The sequence below is a fragment of the Paramisgurnus dabryanus genome, chromosome 4 (assembly GCF_030506205.2).
Source record: "Paramisgurnus dabryanus chromosome 4, PD_genome_1.1, whole genome shotgun sequence".
Lineage (NCBI taxonomy): Eukaryota > Metazoa > Chordata > Actinopteri > Cypriniformes > Cobitidae > Paramisgurnus > Paramisgurnus dabryanus.
Genome location: NC_133340.1, coordinates 22,109,593 through 22,127,831, shown reverse-complemented (window position 1 = coordinate 22,127,831; position 18,239 = coordinate 22,109,593). Strand labels below are relative to the sequence as shown.

General features: G+C 39.7%; 1 protein-coding gene across 2 annotated transcripts in view; it reads left to right on the top strand.

Moving 5' to 3' along the window:
- LOC135785657 (NLR family CARD domain-containing protein 3-like) overlaps positions 1–18,239 on the top strand; it is a 107,248-nt gene that overhangs the window by 8,134 nt on the left and 80,875 nt on the right. The window contains exons 3-5 of one of the 2 annotated variants that reach the window (XM_073814312.1): positions 5,555–5,661; positions 17,623–17,727; positions 18,035–18,139. In XM_073814312.1, the coding sequence (XP_073670413.1) occupies positions 5,555–5,661; positions 17,623–17,727; positions 18,035–18,139 (317 nt within the window). Of the gene's footprint in view, positions 1–5,554; positions 5,662–17,620; positions 17,728–18,034; positions 18,140–18,239 lie in introns of both variants that reach the window. The other variant, XM_073814310.1, reaches the window with a different exon arrangement.

Below are 18,239 nucleotides of genomic sequence, written 5' to 3'. Positions count from 1 at the left end.
TTTTAATTATATTCTATGGGCAGGGAGTATTTGCGCACTGTTTATGCGCGCCGAACGCCTTGCGTTTTTTGTCACCAGCCGCAGCACACGCTTTTGAAGGAGCGCTGAGAGCGGAAAACCAGCCGACGTCATTCGCATCTTTCTATTGTCCAATCGAATGGGGGGAGAGGCGGGCCTTACGTTGTGGTGAGGGAAGTTTACAGTTGCTTTGAAGAACCGGACTCCACTCGCTCACTCTCCTACGTGTTTGTGCACCTCTCACCCTCAAACAAGGTCAGAGCAAGCGTCCTCTTTATAAAGTTTCTGCTAATATGACAGTTTATAGCAAAATAATATCACGCTTCAATATTTGATTGACAAGACAGCTGACTCGTTGGTTGCTAGCAATATGAAAAGTCGCGTCACACTGCTCTTTTTTAAAAAGCGTTTGGTGTGATTATTTGAGAAAAATAAAACTGAATTCGGGACAAAAATGTAATGGATTTCATAGGGTCCTGCTAGATGCCGCTCCTCCATGACTTTAAAGAATGATTCTACAGCCCTAGAAATATGACATCAAACACGGAACAGGAAAGGAGATTCCTGTGGCAGACACCCTCTCCAGAAAGACCATAGCAACAAAACATGACAATCTCATCAAAGATATGGACATGTAGATTCACTTAATTATAAAAACTTACCAGTCAGTGACACAAAGCTCCAACAGATCCGTACCGAGGCAGTTTTCAGCAGCTCAGATAGATGATCTTGGATGGATGGCCTGCAAAGAGGAGACAATTTCCCACATACATTATTGACTTTTAAGACAAACTTTTATTGACCAGTGAAGATAAGAAAATAGTCATAATATCTGACCTGAGATATGCGCACACGCTGAGAAGTCTAAGCTAAGAGCACGAAATGTTATTCTGGCTAGAAATGTGTAAGCAGATAGAACACATGATCGAAAGATGGAGTACTTGCCTGGTTCAACATAATTCAAATACCAAGGAACCCATGATTCCTAATGAAATACCAATCAGACAGTGGCAGGTATTAGCTTCAGACCTCTTCACCTCGAACAATGAATAAATGGTTAATGTAGATTACTATAACTATTTCTTCCAATTAGACAAACTCAACACTACTATGGCTGCCACTGTCATCAGCAAGCTTAGTCACTTTCGCGAGACATGGCATACCAGTGAAATTAAAAGGTCCACAATATCAACACAAAGAGTTTGAAGACTTTGCAAAAACATTAAGTTTCACACACATTGGCCCACATGACTAATCCCTATCTCATTTTGGTAGAGAGAGTACAGGAACACACCTGTTAACAACCTCTTCATGTCTCCAGCCCAGCTCCTCATGAGTCGCAGACTGTGATCCATACTGCCAACCACAAACCAGCAGCTCCTACCTGAGATTGTCAGTTTCACAGAGACATGCTACAATGGAGTAAACAGCAGCATCAGAAAAAGTATTATTATCGTAGTTATACGCGCAAGTTTGGTGGTACAAAATAAAACGTAGCGCTTTTCTAAGCAGATTTAAAAGGGGAACTATATTTTATGGCGGAATAGCACTTTTGGGAGTACTTTGACTCGGTGCAGTAACACCCTCCCTCTCCCATTATGAGAGAGAGAAGGGGAGCAGAATTTTCAGGCGAGTCCAAGTACTCCCAAAAGTGCCGCCATAAAATATAGTTCCTCTTTTAAATCTGCTTAGAAAAGCGCTACGTTTTATTTTGTGCCACCAAACTGGCTCGTATAACTACTCGTCTTAAATAGGAAAACCGTTGATGTGTTTGGTCTCTTCTAACTTTATCTCTGTTTGGTACCATTGAATGAATGAGGCTAAGCTAAATGCCATCGAAGTGTCGCAGCGCGCCCCAGCGATTACGTGCACGCACTAAGATGATACAGGGATGTATCAACTCTTCTTAGTTAAGGTAATAACATAGTTTAATATGGAAAATGGATAGACTATTCCTTTAAGTATTCATACCACTTTCATTCAAAGTGTCTGTTATTTCTTTCAAACGAATGGCGATGTAATATTCACGTCAGTACTAAAAGCTCAATTTGTACTTACTCTAAGTCTCCTTATTTGCACTACAAAAAATGAAGAACAAGACAGAAGCAATAATAAGAGAAGTGCTTAGGATACCATAGTTCATATCTACACTGTACTAGTTTTTCTTACCCCATAACAAGTATGTTTACTGCTGTAACTGTAGATGTTTTACTGGCTCCTAAAGGATTATCTTATAGTTGTCTTTGCTTTATATATCTCTATGCTTTTATTGCTATAAAAAAGAAAGCAGACATATAGCCAGTGTCACTGTTTGATATGTATGAATAAGCTGTGTTTTGACCTCGAGCAAACTGTACATAAAGTCAAAGTGAGATATGGCTATTTAATTAGTTATAACTATTTTATTTATCATTGCATTGAAGAGACCAACATGCTATTTCACTTTTGAGCACTTGACTTGAGTCTGATTCTGGTGGCTGTAAAAATATGAACAAAGTAATACTTACTCTTTAGCCAATAGAAAACATCAAGACACACCAAGAAAAGGATCTGAAAGAAGTAACAATAAATATACAACAGTTATTTATTCAGAATGGCCTTTAACATTTAAAGTAGAGTAGTTAATGTAATTTTGATAGGGAGCTGAACAAAGCACACATATATTGCAATACATGGAGTAAACTTGCGATATAATTTGTTTAATACACTTAAGAAAAAACGTTTCAAAACACGTTTTTATAAAAGATATAAAACAAATATCCACTAACGTTAACTGTTAGCTCACAGCTGTGCCACGGGCTCAATCAGGCTAGCCGTAAACTGAAAAAAGCCCACACTACATGGAGTAAACTTATTATAATTAACTAAATTTAAAATACATTTAAAAACAAGCATAACACGATTATATAGAAGATATAAAGACAAATAAAAGATGTCCATTAGCTCACACCTGCGCGACGAGCTCAGTCAAGCTGACAGCGCTCGAGCTAACATTACTAACAAACGATAAACATTCAAATTGATCATTTATTAGTCGTATCGACATATACTGACAACTGAATTAACATCCCTGTGAACTAATTTCAATAAAGTAACAACGAATTTAAGGAAACTTACCCCAGAATCGACCACAAAACAGAAACACTGGTCTGAGGAGAAAATCCCTAACGCGCGTCTCCGGTTGAATAATCACGTGACCATAAAGCATGAGATGGTCGCGCGCCTCTGCCAATAATATCATATTAAAAGAAAATAAAGATATTTGTTAAAAGATGAAAATGAAGTGCTTCTATCAGTGCTGTAGTGGACCAAAATGACCTGTTTAGAGCACATTTAACATATTTATTTAATTAAAATAAACAAAAATATTAATAGACTTTAAACAAAGCATTTCATTATCGTTCAATGTGCTCAGTATTTATTTTTTCTGCGTATACATTCATGCATATTTTGTCTGGATTATTATTGAATGGAGACACGTTGAAAAGTGGTCCGAAAAAGACGTCTAATTTTAGGCTAAATTTGGACTGAATTAGACGGACCAAACAAAGACCAGTTTTCAACGTCTTTTTTTGGACTAAATGAAGGTCATGACGGGCCGACGTGATTTAGCCCAAAAAACAACGTCTAAATGACGTCTTGTGCTGGGTGGGTGAGGTATGAATATTTGCGCATAGTGTCATGCAATCACTAAACTTAAAACCAGAATGTGAAATGTCTAGTTTAGATAACAACCTGTGTTTTGAGTGCTGAATGAGGGGCAACCTCCCAGCTAACAATTTGTGGTTCCCAGAACGTTTGGGGAACGTAAGCGCTTGGTTACCAGAATAGACACCCTACGTTACCTGCTGGTTCCCCATGAAAGTTTTCTTGACGTCAAAAGAACGTTTTCTCTAGGTTTTGGGAACGTTCCCAGTTAGGTGAATGTTGCCTCAATGTTCTGATAACGTTCCCCTAACCTCTATATTGTTATATGCCTGAATGCAAATAATCAAACTAAAAATAATGTGTTAAACAGTGTTTATTGTTCAGAGAACATGAACTGGAACTTAATCTTAACGAATTTATATAACATTGTATTTTATAAAATATATAAATAATTGAATTAATTGAAAACAGATATTTATTGACAGATAAATAAACACTTTACAGATATTGCAGTAAGTCGTCAATTAATTTTTAGATAAAATATCCAAAACTTCTCCCTTAACATTGTAAAGTAATTTTCTTCATAAGACATGTCAAAACAATCGGAGATCATTAACATATATTTTTGTCCACACATATTTAAGTTAATGTCACTAAATGAAGAAAGAGATCAAAAACTTTGTGACGTAGAACTCGTGATGCTGCTTCTTGCTGCAAGACCATGACGTGTGAGACCGCAGCCGTGCCTTGTTCACATATAGCTTTAGTAAATAATAGCGTGATCGCGTGAATTTAAAGCAGCCATTACAAGTACAAGACATCACTGTTAGCACAATCCATCACTCACAGCACCTCAGAAATGAGAATGTAAATGTGCTTTGAGAGTGTTTAGAAAGATTTGCCCTAAATAACTAAATAAATTTTAGTCTAAACTAAAAAAATAAAATAGACTGATAGATAACAAATAGATGTTAACTTTATGATTAAATAATTCATCAGGTATACCAAAAAAGATTTGATCCTACAAAGCAATAAAAAGCATGGTAAAAAGTCATAATAGTTTTTATGATTTTTAAATATCGGCATTGGCCAGAGAAAAACATATCAGTCAACCTCTACTACATAATGTAAAGAACATTCTGTGAAAATATTTTAACTCTTTCCCTGCCAGCATTTCTTAAAATAGTTGTTGTTCTTTCAGTATATAAACATACAATGTATAAAATAAAAGAACAGATCATCTGCTTTAAATAAAAAGTTTCATCCTACCTTCATTTGTTCTCTTTTTATCACCTCTCAAATATGGGTAGGTTTTTTCAAAAAGACCAAATTTTGAGCCAAAAGCTGAGATAATTGCGTTTATTTTTTCTTTTTTTAAAGACTTCTGATAGAATTTAGATTTAGAGCGACGATCAAAACACATGCTGTGTCTGAACATTTTGGGTGAGGGGTTGCATAAGTTGCTTAAGAGCGCATCTGGTGAATAATAGCGGTACTGTGGATTGCTGGAAAAACTTGCCATTGGCAGGAAAGCATTTTTTCTGAAGAGTTAACTGGTCAATGGCAGGGAAAGCGTTAATAATGACTGAGTAAAGTCATTTCAAAGATTTAAATCAATGAGTGAAATCAAACTTTGATGCTTGTAATATCATTACATTATATTATGAGACTTTAACCTAAATTTCACAGGCAGTGTCATATTTACACACTTACTGCATTGTTTTCCGAGCCATCATGAAGTGTTGTGCATTGGCCCATCATCACTGCTTTGAGCTATATCTTTGTCATTGAACAAATTTATTATGAAATAAAAAAGTCAGCAGGACCTCCTGTCTTATACAATCTATCATTATTACACTATCTTACATTTTCCTTCATGTTTTGTCACAGTCAAGTACAGATGGACCGATCAGACCCCAGCTGTGTGTCCATGAAGAGTGACTGGTCTATGGATCCTCCACCTAACTTACTAAAACATAATAAACATCACTTTGGGTAAATGATACACCAAACATGTTGATCTTATACACGGGGTTTGTTATGCAGACTGAGCTGAATAGACACAATAGTAAAGAGATGGATTAAAGACATAATATAGAAGCCTTAATCAGGTCACTTAAACCATCAAAAGCTAAAGATGTGTTTGGAATAGATACCCTGAACCTGAAAGATCTAGGTTCATCATTAGTTACCCCATCACTAAAATTATAAATCAGTCTATCTCTGAGGAGGATTTCCAAATGTATGGAAGTCATTCATTGTTTCCAAAATATTTAAAGCTCTGGTTGTGTCTGTGATTTTGAAGCTTTGATTGTGTTTATAGTGGGCAATATAACATGTGTTCATGTTTCACGTGTAAAAAAACGCAGTATTTTTTACACAATTGACTTATCTGTATAGCGCTGTTTTCACTGTCCTCCAAACAGGCTGATGTCTTCCTTGTTATGCTAAGTCCCTCCTTCAGAAATACGTGTCGAGTTCTGATTGTGTAGTTTGTTTAGTGTGCTGTGATTTGATAGCAGCTTAGCTTAGCAGAGCCGTTTGAGCCAAAGCTGGTGACTGACGTTTAGTCAACGAACTGTTTTACTGAAGTCATTAAAGCAGGAAATAGAGGGCTGTAGTCCAAACCGGCCATTCGTTGTAGGCTTTTAAAGAGGAATTCTATTGAAGAAAATATATCGCCTGGCAGTGAACTTTGAGCTTTATCATTTTACAGGTATTATTTATGCTATTATAGCAACATTACACACTAACTAGGGTTTAAAAAATGGTATCAGGTAGGGATGCAACGATTATAGATTTTGATGGTACGGTTATAGTCTTATAAATAATCACGGTTGTACGGTTATTACGGTTATTATGTATTCATTTATTTTACAACATTAATGAATAAAATCACATGAATAAATTTTTGAACAATTGCTAAATTCTTCTGTATTTTCAGTTTGTGTATTTTTTCTACATGGACAAAAGATAATAATATTAATAACTTAGCTGGCTTTGACTTTAACAGTATAGGTGCCTTTTGAAACCTGTAGGCTATTAATTTTAATGATCTTTTGAATAAATGTAATTTTACATTTAGACTGAATAAATGTATATTATTTTGGTTTGTTTGAAGTATTATGTAACAAGGTAGCAAAAAAGAGGGGCGGGGAAATTTGAAAGCGATCTCGAACCCCATTACAGATTGATAATAAGCCGCACTGATTTAAAGGACAGGCAAAGGCGCAGGGCAGCTGGGGTCCTGTTAGCGTTTGCCTGTTGCTCAGTTTGTAGCCGTGTGGGATCGAGAGTCCCCGTGTATCGTTCCTTGTATGAGACGGTAAGCGTTTAATACGTCTAGTGTTTAATCGCCCTCTTGGGTATGTGTGTTGGATGTATGCTTGTCTGGTTTAAAAGTGCCCGGAAAGGGGTTTTTGGTTACTTAACTGTGTGTGAATGTAGAGTTTGGCGTGGATGTAGCCATTAGTATTATGATAGAGCGTAGGCATCTGTGAATGAATGCACCATATCAAATGAAGTTGTACAAGTGGTGATGAGTATTTTATTTTGTTTTAGAACGTGATAGTTTGAAGCTCAGGACCATCGTGTATATGATTTTGCTCTGCTAAGGTATGTTTTGTTTATTTCTTTTGTTTGTGTTATTGGGATGATTTATGTATGGAAATGATTTATTTCATGTTTGTTTTGTTTATTTCTTTTGTTTGTGTTATTGGGATGATTTATGTATGGAAATGATTTATTTCATGTTTGTTTTGTTTATTTCTTTTGTTTGTGTTATTGGGATGATTTATGTATGAAAATGATTTATTTCATGTAGAATGTGGGTGTTTGATGTTCCGGACCGTCATGTGTCTGGTTGGTTTCGCCCGGTTAAGGTATGTTTGTTTTTTAGTTTTGTTTATTTGAATGTGACTGGCACTCATGAAGTTATCTATTTTGTTATAGGTTGTTGGATGATAGTGACTAGTCGCTGTTCTCTTTAGTTTTTTTTGTTATTTACTTTAATTGTAAAACTGACTGCTCCCAGTTATGAATGTTTATTAATTCCCTAGCCAGCTTGTGTTTTGTTTTCTTTTGAATCATTGAAGTTGAGTTATTGGTTTGGTTGCTGGCTAGGGGATTTTCTTTTTCTTTTTTTCCCTTTTTATAAGTGTATTTTCCTGGGTTTCCCTTATACCCTTGGGTTATACCTCTCGGGTAGCTCTCCACCATTTTATATGGGTAGTCCGTGGCAGGGATTATAAGATCCATAATGTATTTTGTGCCTCATGGTGTGGTATTTTGATGTGATTTGAGTGCGTATCACTAATGATTTATGGTGGCTTTATTTGGTTAAGGTTTCTGTGTTTGAAGTTTGCAGTGTAATTACTCCTCCCTGTGGTAATCTTTATTATCCCTTGCCCGTTGATGTATACCCGCTGAAAGTTGCTACCCTTGTGGGCTGTTTCCAGTCCGAGTGGACGACCCAAATTATTTTAATGCTTTGTTAAATAAAGTATAATGTATTTTTCTACTATTTTATGCTTGCTGTAGTGACTTATTTGTATGCATCTCTATGCAGCTCCGTTAGGGGTGCTACATTTTGGCGTAGTCGGCAGGGCTGATTATTTTGTGTTTTGGGGAGCAGTTCAGGTGTTTTTTTTGTTTTTGTTTTTTTTTTTAAGCTAGAGAACAGCGGCTAGAAGGATCAGTCTCTTCTGCATCATCGTCTGGTGGTCGCTTGGTGGGCTTTCAGAATGGATGACGAGTTGCAACAACTACGGGCTCAAGTGGAGCAGATTACGTTGGAAAATCAAAGACTTTTGGGCCCAAGTCAGGGCGGAGATGCAGGGGAGGGACAAGCTAGCGGGGGGGAGGGACAAGCTAGTGGTGGGGAGGCTCTCTCCTCCCGTAGAGAACAAGCTGTGTATCTTCCCAGAGAACGTAAATGTCCCAAGTTTTCTGGATCTTCAGTCGTCGGGGCATTGTCTGTGGAAGAATGGATAGAGGAGGCTCAGAGTTGTATCAGGTCAAGGTACATGTCTGAATGGGATAAAGCTCTTTCTTTTTGATCATTTAGAAGGGGAGGCCCGTAATGAAATTAAATATCGGCCTCGGGGAGTGAGGGAAAATTCACAACAAATCTTTGATGTTTTAAAAGAAGTGTATGGATGTTCAAAATCATACGTTTATTGGCAGCAAAAGTTTTTTGATCGGAAGCAGAGGGATGGGGAGTCATTATACGAGTTTTCACATGCCCTTTTGGCTTTAATGGAAAGAGTGGAGCAGTGTAAGCCAGGTGCTATACCCAATACCGAGACTGTTGAGAGAGATCAATTTTGTGAAAATGTGCGTGATCATATGCTTCGCAGGGAGCTGAAAAAGCTGGTACGAAGTAGCGAGACTATGTCGCTCTTAGAGATACGACGGGAGGCCATTCAGTGGGTTGATGAAGGACAACCCAACAGAGATAAGCAGGTACGCCCCACCTCATATACTTATGAGACGCATGTTACACCTAGTTGTGAAGCCCTTTGTGTTCAGCCTTCTACAGAGCTGACAGAACTTAAGAATATAGTCTTGAAACAACAAGCACAGTTGGATTTGTTGGTGAAGCACCTGGCTCCTGCTGCTAATAAATCTTCTGGTCCTAATAACCGATTTAAACGTACACCTGATGGTAGACCAATCTGTATTAAATGTAATCGACCTGGGCATATTGCTCGGTACTGTGATACTGTTCTTGATAATCTTGAGGGGGAACTAGTTCGAGAACCCTCTAGGTTGCCGGAAAACTTGTAACCCCCAGCGTATTGAGCCATACGCTGGGAGGGAAGGTAGAGGGCTCCTGTGCAGATTCTTCTGTTTACGATCGGTTAGTAGGACCATGTCCTGCTTTAAGTGTGAAGATGGATAATGTAAATGTCCCATGTCTATTGGACACAGGTTCTATGGTCACAACAGTGACCGAGAGTTTTTTCAATAAATATCTTTCTCATGTAAAAAAGCAGGGTTGTGAGTGGCTTGGGTTAAAAGCTGCTAATGGACTTGATATCCCTTATATAGGTTATGTGGAATTAGATGTGAATGTTTTAAATCAGTGCATTCCAAGGCGGGGTATCTTGATTGTAAAAGATCCTATAAATACAGTGTTACAAACTCGTAAGATGATCACTCCAGGTATTTTGGGGATGAATGTTCTGAGAGAGTGTTATCAGAGTCTTTTTGATCAATATGGGGCTAGTTTATTCCAGACCCCGCTAATACAATCGGCCACTCCAGGGTTTCGGCGTGCACTTCGGCAGTGCGAGAAAACTGAGGCGGTTCTTAATTCAACAACTGCATTTAAGGTAAAAGTTTTAGGAGATCAGCCTGTTTGTATTGCTGCTGGAACTCTTTCTATGGTACCTGTGACATGCCCCCAGCTCCCCTTAGCAGAATATTTGTTAGAGCCGTTGGGCCCAGACGAGGGTACCCTCCCTGAGGGGTTACTTGTTTCTCCAGCCCTTCTACAAGCAGAGTATGGTACCTTATATGCTCCTATTACTAATGTTAGTTCTTTGGATGTTTGGATTTTTCCACGGAGAGTAGTCGGCACAGTACAGGTGGCTTCAGTGGAGGTAGAGGCCCCAGACTCTCTAGCCTTTTCGGTTAATCAGACCACCTCAGAACATGTGGCTTTTATTGCCACTCAACAGGTTTCAATAGACAACACTGTAGAAAGTTTGGAGTTTCCTTCATTTGAAGGGTTAACCGAAGAACAAGTTATGCAAGCAAAGGCTCTGCTTCTTAAGTACTCTCACTTGTTTTCTAAAGAAGAGGGAGACATAGGGTGCACTGACCTGATTGTCCATGAGATTCCATTACAGGATGATATTCCTGTTCGCCAGCCTTACCGTCGCCTTCCTCCATCACAGTATGAGTTAGTAAAAAAACACATTAAACAGCTGTTGGATAGTCAAATTGTGAGGGAAAGTAGTAGTCCTTACTCTTCCCCTATTGTGGTTGTTACTAAGAAAGATGGAAGTATACGGTTGTGTGTCGACTACAGGCAACTAAATGCAAAAACACGTAAGGATGCCTACCCACTTCCTAGAATTGAGGAGTCACTGGACGCATTGTCAGGGGCGAAGTGGTTTTCCAATCTCGACTTAGCCAGTGGCTACAACCAGGTGCCGGTGGCGGAGAAAGATAGGTTCAAAACAGCCTTTTGTACACCTTTTGGCCTATTTGAATTTAACCGTATGCCATTTGGCCTCTGCAATGCGCCCGGTACATTTCAGCGTTTGATGGAGCGCATGTTTGGTGACCAGCGGTACCATTCAGTGTTGCTCTATCTTGACGACGTGGTTGTGTTTTCTTCTTCTATTAGTCAGCATCTGGTTCGATTGGAAGAGGTGTTTTCCCGACTTGAACGACAAGGGTTGAAAATTAAGTTGTCCAAGTGTAATTTTTTTCAGGAACAGGTTAAGTACCTGGGGCACGTAGTGTCTGCTCAGGGAGTGGCAACCGATCCCGATAAGGTGAGGGTGGTACGGGAGTGGAGACGCCCTACGCATTTGGCAGAATTACGAACGTTTCTCGGGTTTGCCAGTTACTACAGTCGCTTTGTTAAGGGCTTTGCTTCTTTAGCTGCTCCATTGCATCAGCTGGTGAACCGGATGAGTGGGTCTAAACGGAAGGGTAAAACCCCAAAGCTACCACTAGTGTCAGAGTGGAATGAGGTGTGCGAGGATGCCTTTGAATCCCTGAAACAGTGTTTGATTACAGCCCCAGTCCTGGCCTATGCTGACTTCACTAGGCCTTTTGTGTTGGAGGTAGATGCCAGCTATGGAGGGCTGGGAGCTGTACTTTCTCAGGAGTATAACGGAAAACTTAGGCCTATTTCATATGCCAGTCGGGGTCTGAGGCCCACCGAAAGAAACATGGATAACTATAGCTCCATGAAGCTCGAACTTTTGGCAGTGAAATGGTCGGTAACTGAGAAGTTTCGAGAATATTTATTGGGGAGTAATTTTACGATCTTTACTGCTAACAATTCGCTAAGTTATCTTCAGACTGCAAAATTGGGTGCAGTGGAACAGAGGTGGGCTTCTCAATTGGCCTCATTTAATTTCACCATAAAATATCGCCCAGGTCGTAGTAATGGCAATGCAGATGCCCTGTCGAGGCAATATTTAGAGAGGTTTGCGTCTGGAACTGACATTCCGCCGGGTTTGGCGGAGTCTCAGTCTGGAGAGTCATTGCGAGAGGTGGAGTGTGGGGAAGTGGTTGCCTTGGCTGGGCGGTCTGTTGAGGACATTTCCTTACTTCAGGAGATGGACCCAGTGGTTGGTCCGGTGTTAAAGTGTTTTCGTTCTGGATGTCAGCCTAGACCCGAAGAGCGAAATGTGATGTCTGTAAGGAGTAGGGAGTTGTTGCGACAATGGGATCGGTTAGTGGAGAAAGGAGGGGCGTTACATCGTGTAATAAGAATGCCAGGAGAGTGTAAAGAGACCTTCCAGGTTGTGCTTCCCCAGTGTTTGCAGGACGAGGTACTTCAAAGCGTGCATGATGGCCATGGCCATCAAGGCATTGATCGTACCTTTCAGTTGGTTCGTAGTCGGTGCTTTTGGCCAGGCATGACAAAGAGAGTAGAGCAGTGGTGTCAACAATGCGAAAGATGCATTTTAAGTAAGGCAGTGCAACCAAAGATTCGGTCGTTTCAGGGTACACTTCAGGCCTCTCGCCCCCATGAGGTTTTGGCAATTGATTTCACTGTCTTGGAGCCAGCAAGTGATGGTCGAGAAAATATACTGGTTCTTACAGATGTTTTCTCAAAGTATACTCAAGCTATTGCAACCAGAGACCAGAGAGCTAGTACTGTAGCTCAGGTATTGGTGCAGCAGTGGGTTCATCGTTTTGGACCACCAAGTCGAATCCATTCAGATCAAGGGAGGAATTTTGAGAGCATGGTGATTCAGCAGTTGTGTAAAATGTATGGCGTCCAAAAGAGCAGGACCACTCCATACCACCCTCAGGGAAACGGGCAGTGCGAAAGATTTAACCGCACTCTCCATGATCTGTTGCGGACGCTGCCGCCAGCACAAAAGAGGTACTGGCCCCATCATCTTTCGCAGGTTGTTTATGCTTATAATACTACTTCCCATCATGTTACCGGTATGACTCCCTATTATCTGATGTTTGGATGTGACCCTAGGCTCCCAGTAGATTTTCTGTTGGGAAGGGGTGTTACAGATGATAATTTGGGTATCACTGAGGATTGGGTGCAGGGTCATCAGGAGAGCTTAAGGGTAGCGCATACTCATGTAAGGCAGCAATTGCGAGAGAAAGCAGAGAAGCGGAATAAACCACACAATGAGAAAGTAAATGATAAGGGGTTAGAAGAGGGACAGCTGGTGTACCTGAGGAATCATGCTAGGGGAAGGAGTAAAATTCAGGATTTTTGGGACCCATGTGTTTACAGGGTGGTCAGAGGTCCTTGTGGGCAGGGGGCTGTATATTCTGTAAGACCGGTATCAGGAGATGGCCCAGTTAGGACAGTACATCGGTCAGAATTGAGGAGCGCTATACGAAAATTAAGTACGGAGACATCTGACTTGCCAATTGAACCAGATGCTGCTGATTTAGCTTTGAGTTCATCAACAGATGAGGATGAGATGTTCAGGGAGCCTCTTGTGGTGTTGTTGGAAGATCAGGTAGAATATGTGGATCACCCAGATGAACCAGGGACTAACATTGACCCTGTAGGTGCTAGGGAAGAGGTAGAGGGTGAACCAGGGACTTACATTAACCACGTAGGTGCTAGGGAAGAGGTAGAGCAGCCACAAAGTCCAGGTCCCTTACGGCGGTCGGTTAGGACCTCTGCCGGTTGTCATTCTAATCCCTACCGGTTGCCACGTTCTGTGGTAGCAGAGCAGTTAAAAAATAGTGAAGAAAGGTAGGATTTGTGTTTTTTGTCATTGGGGCAATGACAAGAATTCTAGGGGGTGGATTGTAACAAGGTAGCAAAAAAGAGGGGCGGGGAAATTTGAAAGCGATCTCGAACCCCATTACAGATTGATAATAAGCCGCACTGATTTAAAGGACAGGCAAAGGCGCAGGGCAGCTGGGGTCCTGTTAGCGTTTGCCTGTTGCTCAGTTTGTAGCCGTGTGGGATCGGGAGTCCCCGTGTATCGTTCCTTGTATGAGACGGTAAGCGTTTAATACGTCTAGTGTTTAATCGCCCTCTTGGGTATGTGTGTTGGATGTATGCTTGTCTGGTTTAAAAGTGCCCGGAAAGGGGTTTTTGGTTACTTACCTGTGTGAATGTAGAGTTTGGCGTGGATGTAGCCATTAGTATTATGATAGAGCGTAGGCATCTGTGAATGAATGCACCATATCAAATGAAGTTGTACAAGTGGTGATGAGTATTTTATTTTGTTTTAGAACGTGATAGTTTGAAGCTCAGGACCATCGTGTATATGATTTTGCTCTGCTAAGGTATGTTTTGTTTATTTCTTTTGTTTGTGTTATTGGGATGATTTATGTATGGAAATGATTTATTTCATGTTTGTTTTGTTTATTTCTTTTGTTTGTGTTATTGGGATGATTTATGTATGAAAATGATTTATTTCATGTAGAATGTGGGTGTTTGATGTTCCGGACCGTCATGTGTCTGGTTGGTTTCGCCCGGTTAAGGTATGTTTGTTTTTTAGTTTTGTTTATTTGAATGTGACTGGCACTCATGAAGTTATCTATTTTGTTATAGGTTGTTGGATGATAGTGACTAGTCGCTGTTCTCTTTAGTTTTTTTTGTTATTTACTTTAATTGTAAAACTGTCTGCTCCCAGTTATGAATGTTTATTAATTCCCTAGCCAGCTTGTGTTTTGTTTTCTTTTGAATCATTGAAGTTGAGTTATTGGTTTGGTTGCTGGCTAGGGGATTTTCTTTTTCTTTTTTTCCCTTTTTATAAGTGTATTTTCCTGGGTTTCCCTTATACCCTTGGGTAGGGCTGGGCGATAATTCGATAACGATAATTTTACCGATATAAGCTTTTTCGATAAAACGATAAGGACAGTTCGATAAGTGATCGATAATGTTTAAGCACTGTGCGTAATGTTGCGCGAGCACTTCCGGATGCGGCACGCGCTCTTGGTTTACAATCACAGTGACAGTCAGACTTGAAGGAGTGGAAGATGAGGCAAGTTATTTATTTATTAGTAGAGACCTATGAATTTCGCGATGCGGATAACGCGGACGGAATCACGGAATCCAAATGCGCGGAAACATTTTCTTGTGTGTAATGTTGGACGCGCAAACAGGGTTCGTCAAACACAGCAGACACAGGTGCGGGCAGTATACTTTACTTTCATTCAGCGTCCGCCTTGCGCACGCACACGTCCGCCCAGCTTTAAAAGTATATTTACAGGACATTCACAAATTCAGGAAACTGAGGAAAAGCAGCAGATCCACCCCTGCAGTGAATATAGTGTTTGGGTATGTGCGCTCCCACAGCAAAGTGACACCCTTGACATCCATTTATCAGCGTGTATAGCTCGTATATGTATAACACACGCGTGATCACTGAACTAAGTTTTCTTTCTTGTTTAAGTGAACATAAACAGCTGTTACTCAGTATATTGAAACTTAAAGCAGTCTGTCTTGGGTCTTAAAGGGACAGTAGTCTGCTGCTTTTGTGTCAGAAATGTGTTGATTTCATAACAAATAGATTAACATTTAATACAGATGCATTAAAACAAGATTTTAGTATTTGTATTTGTCATGTTCTGAATAAAAAGTAGTTTAAAACCATTATTAACTGTCTGGTTTTTACAATTTTCATTCAGGAGCAAAAATCTGCCTTTAAATTTGACAGGAGTAAAGATTTGTTATTTATCATGATAATTATCGATATCGACTGATATGGAAAACATTTTCTCGATAATTTTTTGGGTCATATCGCCCAGCCCTACCCTTGGGTTATACCTCTCGGGTAGCTCTCCACCATTTTATATGGGTAGTCCGTGGCAGGGATTATAAGATCCATAATGTATTTTGTGCCTCATGGTGTGGTATTTTGATGTGATTTGAGTGCGTATCACTAATGATTTATGGTGGCTTTATTTGGTTAAGGTTGCTGTGTTTGAAGTTTGCAGTGTAATTACTCCTCCCTGTGGTAATCTTTATTATCCCTTGCCCGTTGATGTATACCCGCTGAAAGTTGCTACCCTTGTGGGCTGTTTCCGGTCCGAGTGGACGACCCAAATTATTTTAATGCTTTGTTAAATAAAGTATAATGTATTTTTCTACTATTTTATGCTTGCTGTAGTGACTTTTTTGTATGCATCTCTATGCAGCTCCGTTAGGGGTGCTACAATTAGTAAAAATGATAAGAGCCTCTCAAAACTAATAAAAACACAGGGTCATCCTGGACCAGGTACTGCGAGTCATTTTGACAGTTGTAGTTTAATATTACACAAAAATCAAATATAAATATTAGGGGTGGCAGCATTAACGTGTTATCTCATGCTATTAATTCATTAATCATTAACGCGTTAAAACAATTCAACGTAATGAAATGAAGTCAGTCAGACCACCAGGAGCCCTGCCCGGATTTGATCCGCGAGCAGGAGGTTTTTAATGCTGCACAGACGGATTGGATTGTGGCTCATTCACGTACGCATGCAGGTACGCGCACACACACAAACCAGATGCACGAACAACCAAGAGACGCGTCACGTGCACATATTCTTTTGAACGCGGAGCTTTGTCATACAGTGCACTAACAGGTCTGCATCATGACGCACGCGCCTCTTGTTGGTCGTGGATCTGGTTTGTGTGTGCGTGCGTGAAACAAAAACACGCAGTGTAGCGAAGGCTTTACGGTTACTTAACCGTGACATTTTAAAGCTCATTTTAAATCAGAAAGCTTTTGACACTGTTAATCATAAAATTTTACCCTCCAAACTTTCTTAACTCAACTTTTCAGATAATGTTCTTAAGTGGGTAGCATCTTATCTTTATCACCGATTACAAACTGTCCATATTGGTAGCTATCAGTCTGAACCCCTTCACTTGTCCACTGGAGTGCCCCAAGGGTCAATCCTGGGGCCTATTCTGTTCTGCATATATATTAATGATCTACCACATGTGTACATACATGGACAATCCAAAACAGCAGTGGCAACTAAACTTACAAACGCTACGGTAAAGATCAGTGAATGGCTAAACCAGCGTATTCTACAGTTAAATGTCTAAAAGACAGTTGGTATGTTCTTTACTAAAACTGCCAACTCCACAGCAAATCTGGACTTTGTAATATCTGGTGAAAAACTTCAAATAGTTACAGAATTTAAGTATCTTGGTATTCTCATAGACTCCAAACTCAACTTTAACTCTCATATCATGAAAACTGTCAAGAATGTAAAAATTAATTTATCCAATTTTCCAGCTGGTCCCTGGCCAACCATACTACTTTGAAACCAATACAGTCCCTAAACAAACAAACACTGAAAGTTCTGGATAAGAAACAACGTAATTTTCATCATTGCAATATTCTGTTAAAATAAAATGTAGTAAGTTGGAAAAAACCTTATTAAGTTCACAAATATCTGTTTAGCATATAAAATCCTTCATGGCCTGGCTCATCTCACTAGAGGAACATCCAGAGGAGACTGTGTCATTCCATTCAGGAAAACTGCGTTTAGTCAGTCAGCCTTTTTTATTAAAGCTTGTGGGAATGGAAAGATATTCCAATACCAATCAGAGAACTCAATAGTTACAATGTATTCCACTCAACATTAAAATGTTGGCTCCTTAGCAATCAAACATGCCAGCATTGAACTTTCACCGCTGCTTTTCTGAGTCATCCAGCATGGTTTCTTATCTAATATAATATTGATAATATTGAATAAAAATTTTATTTTACTCTTATAATAATTGAGTAAAACCATTGTATGATTGTGGATTCTCTTCATGTTTTGTCACAGTCGAGTCCAGATGGACAGATCAGACCCCAGCTGTGTGTCCATGAAGAGTGACTGGTCTATGGATCCTCCACCTAACTTACTAAAACATAATAAACGTCGCTTTGGGTAAATAATACACCAAACATGTTGATTTTATACACAGGGTTTGTTATGCAGACTGAGATGAATAGACACAATAGTAAAGAGATGGATAAAAACAGACAGCGGAGATCACATAAAGAAACACTGATAGAACTTTATGGTTTTCCTCTCTATGATTGCGAGCCTGTGATACACTATTAGTGCTGTTGTTTATCACCATTTTTTTGTGTGTGTGTGTAATAAAAAGTCTGGAGCTGCAACAGATATTATTCTTATAATAATTGTGTAAAACCATTGTATGATTGTGGATTCTCTTCATGTTTTGTCACAGTCAAGTCCAGATGGACAGATCAGACCCCAGCTGTGTGTCCATGAAGAGTGACTGGTCTATGGATCCTCCACCTAACTTACAGAAACATAATAAACATCGCTTTGGGTAAATAATACACCAAACATGTTGACCTTATTCACAGGGTTTGTTATGCAGACTGAGATGAATAGACACAATGGTAAAGAGATGGATAAAAACAGACAGC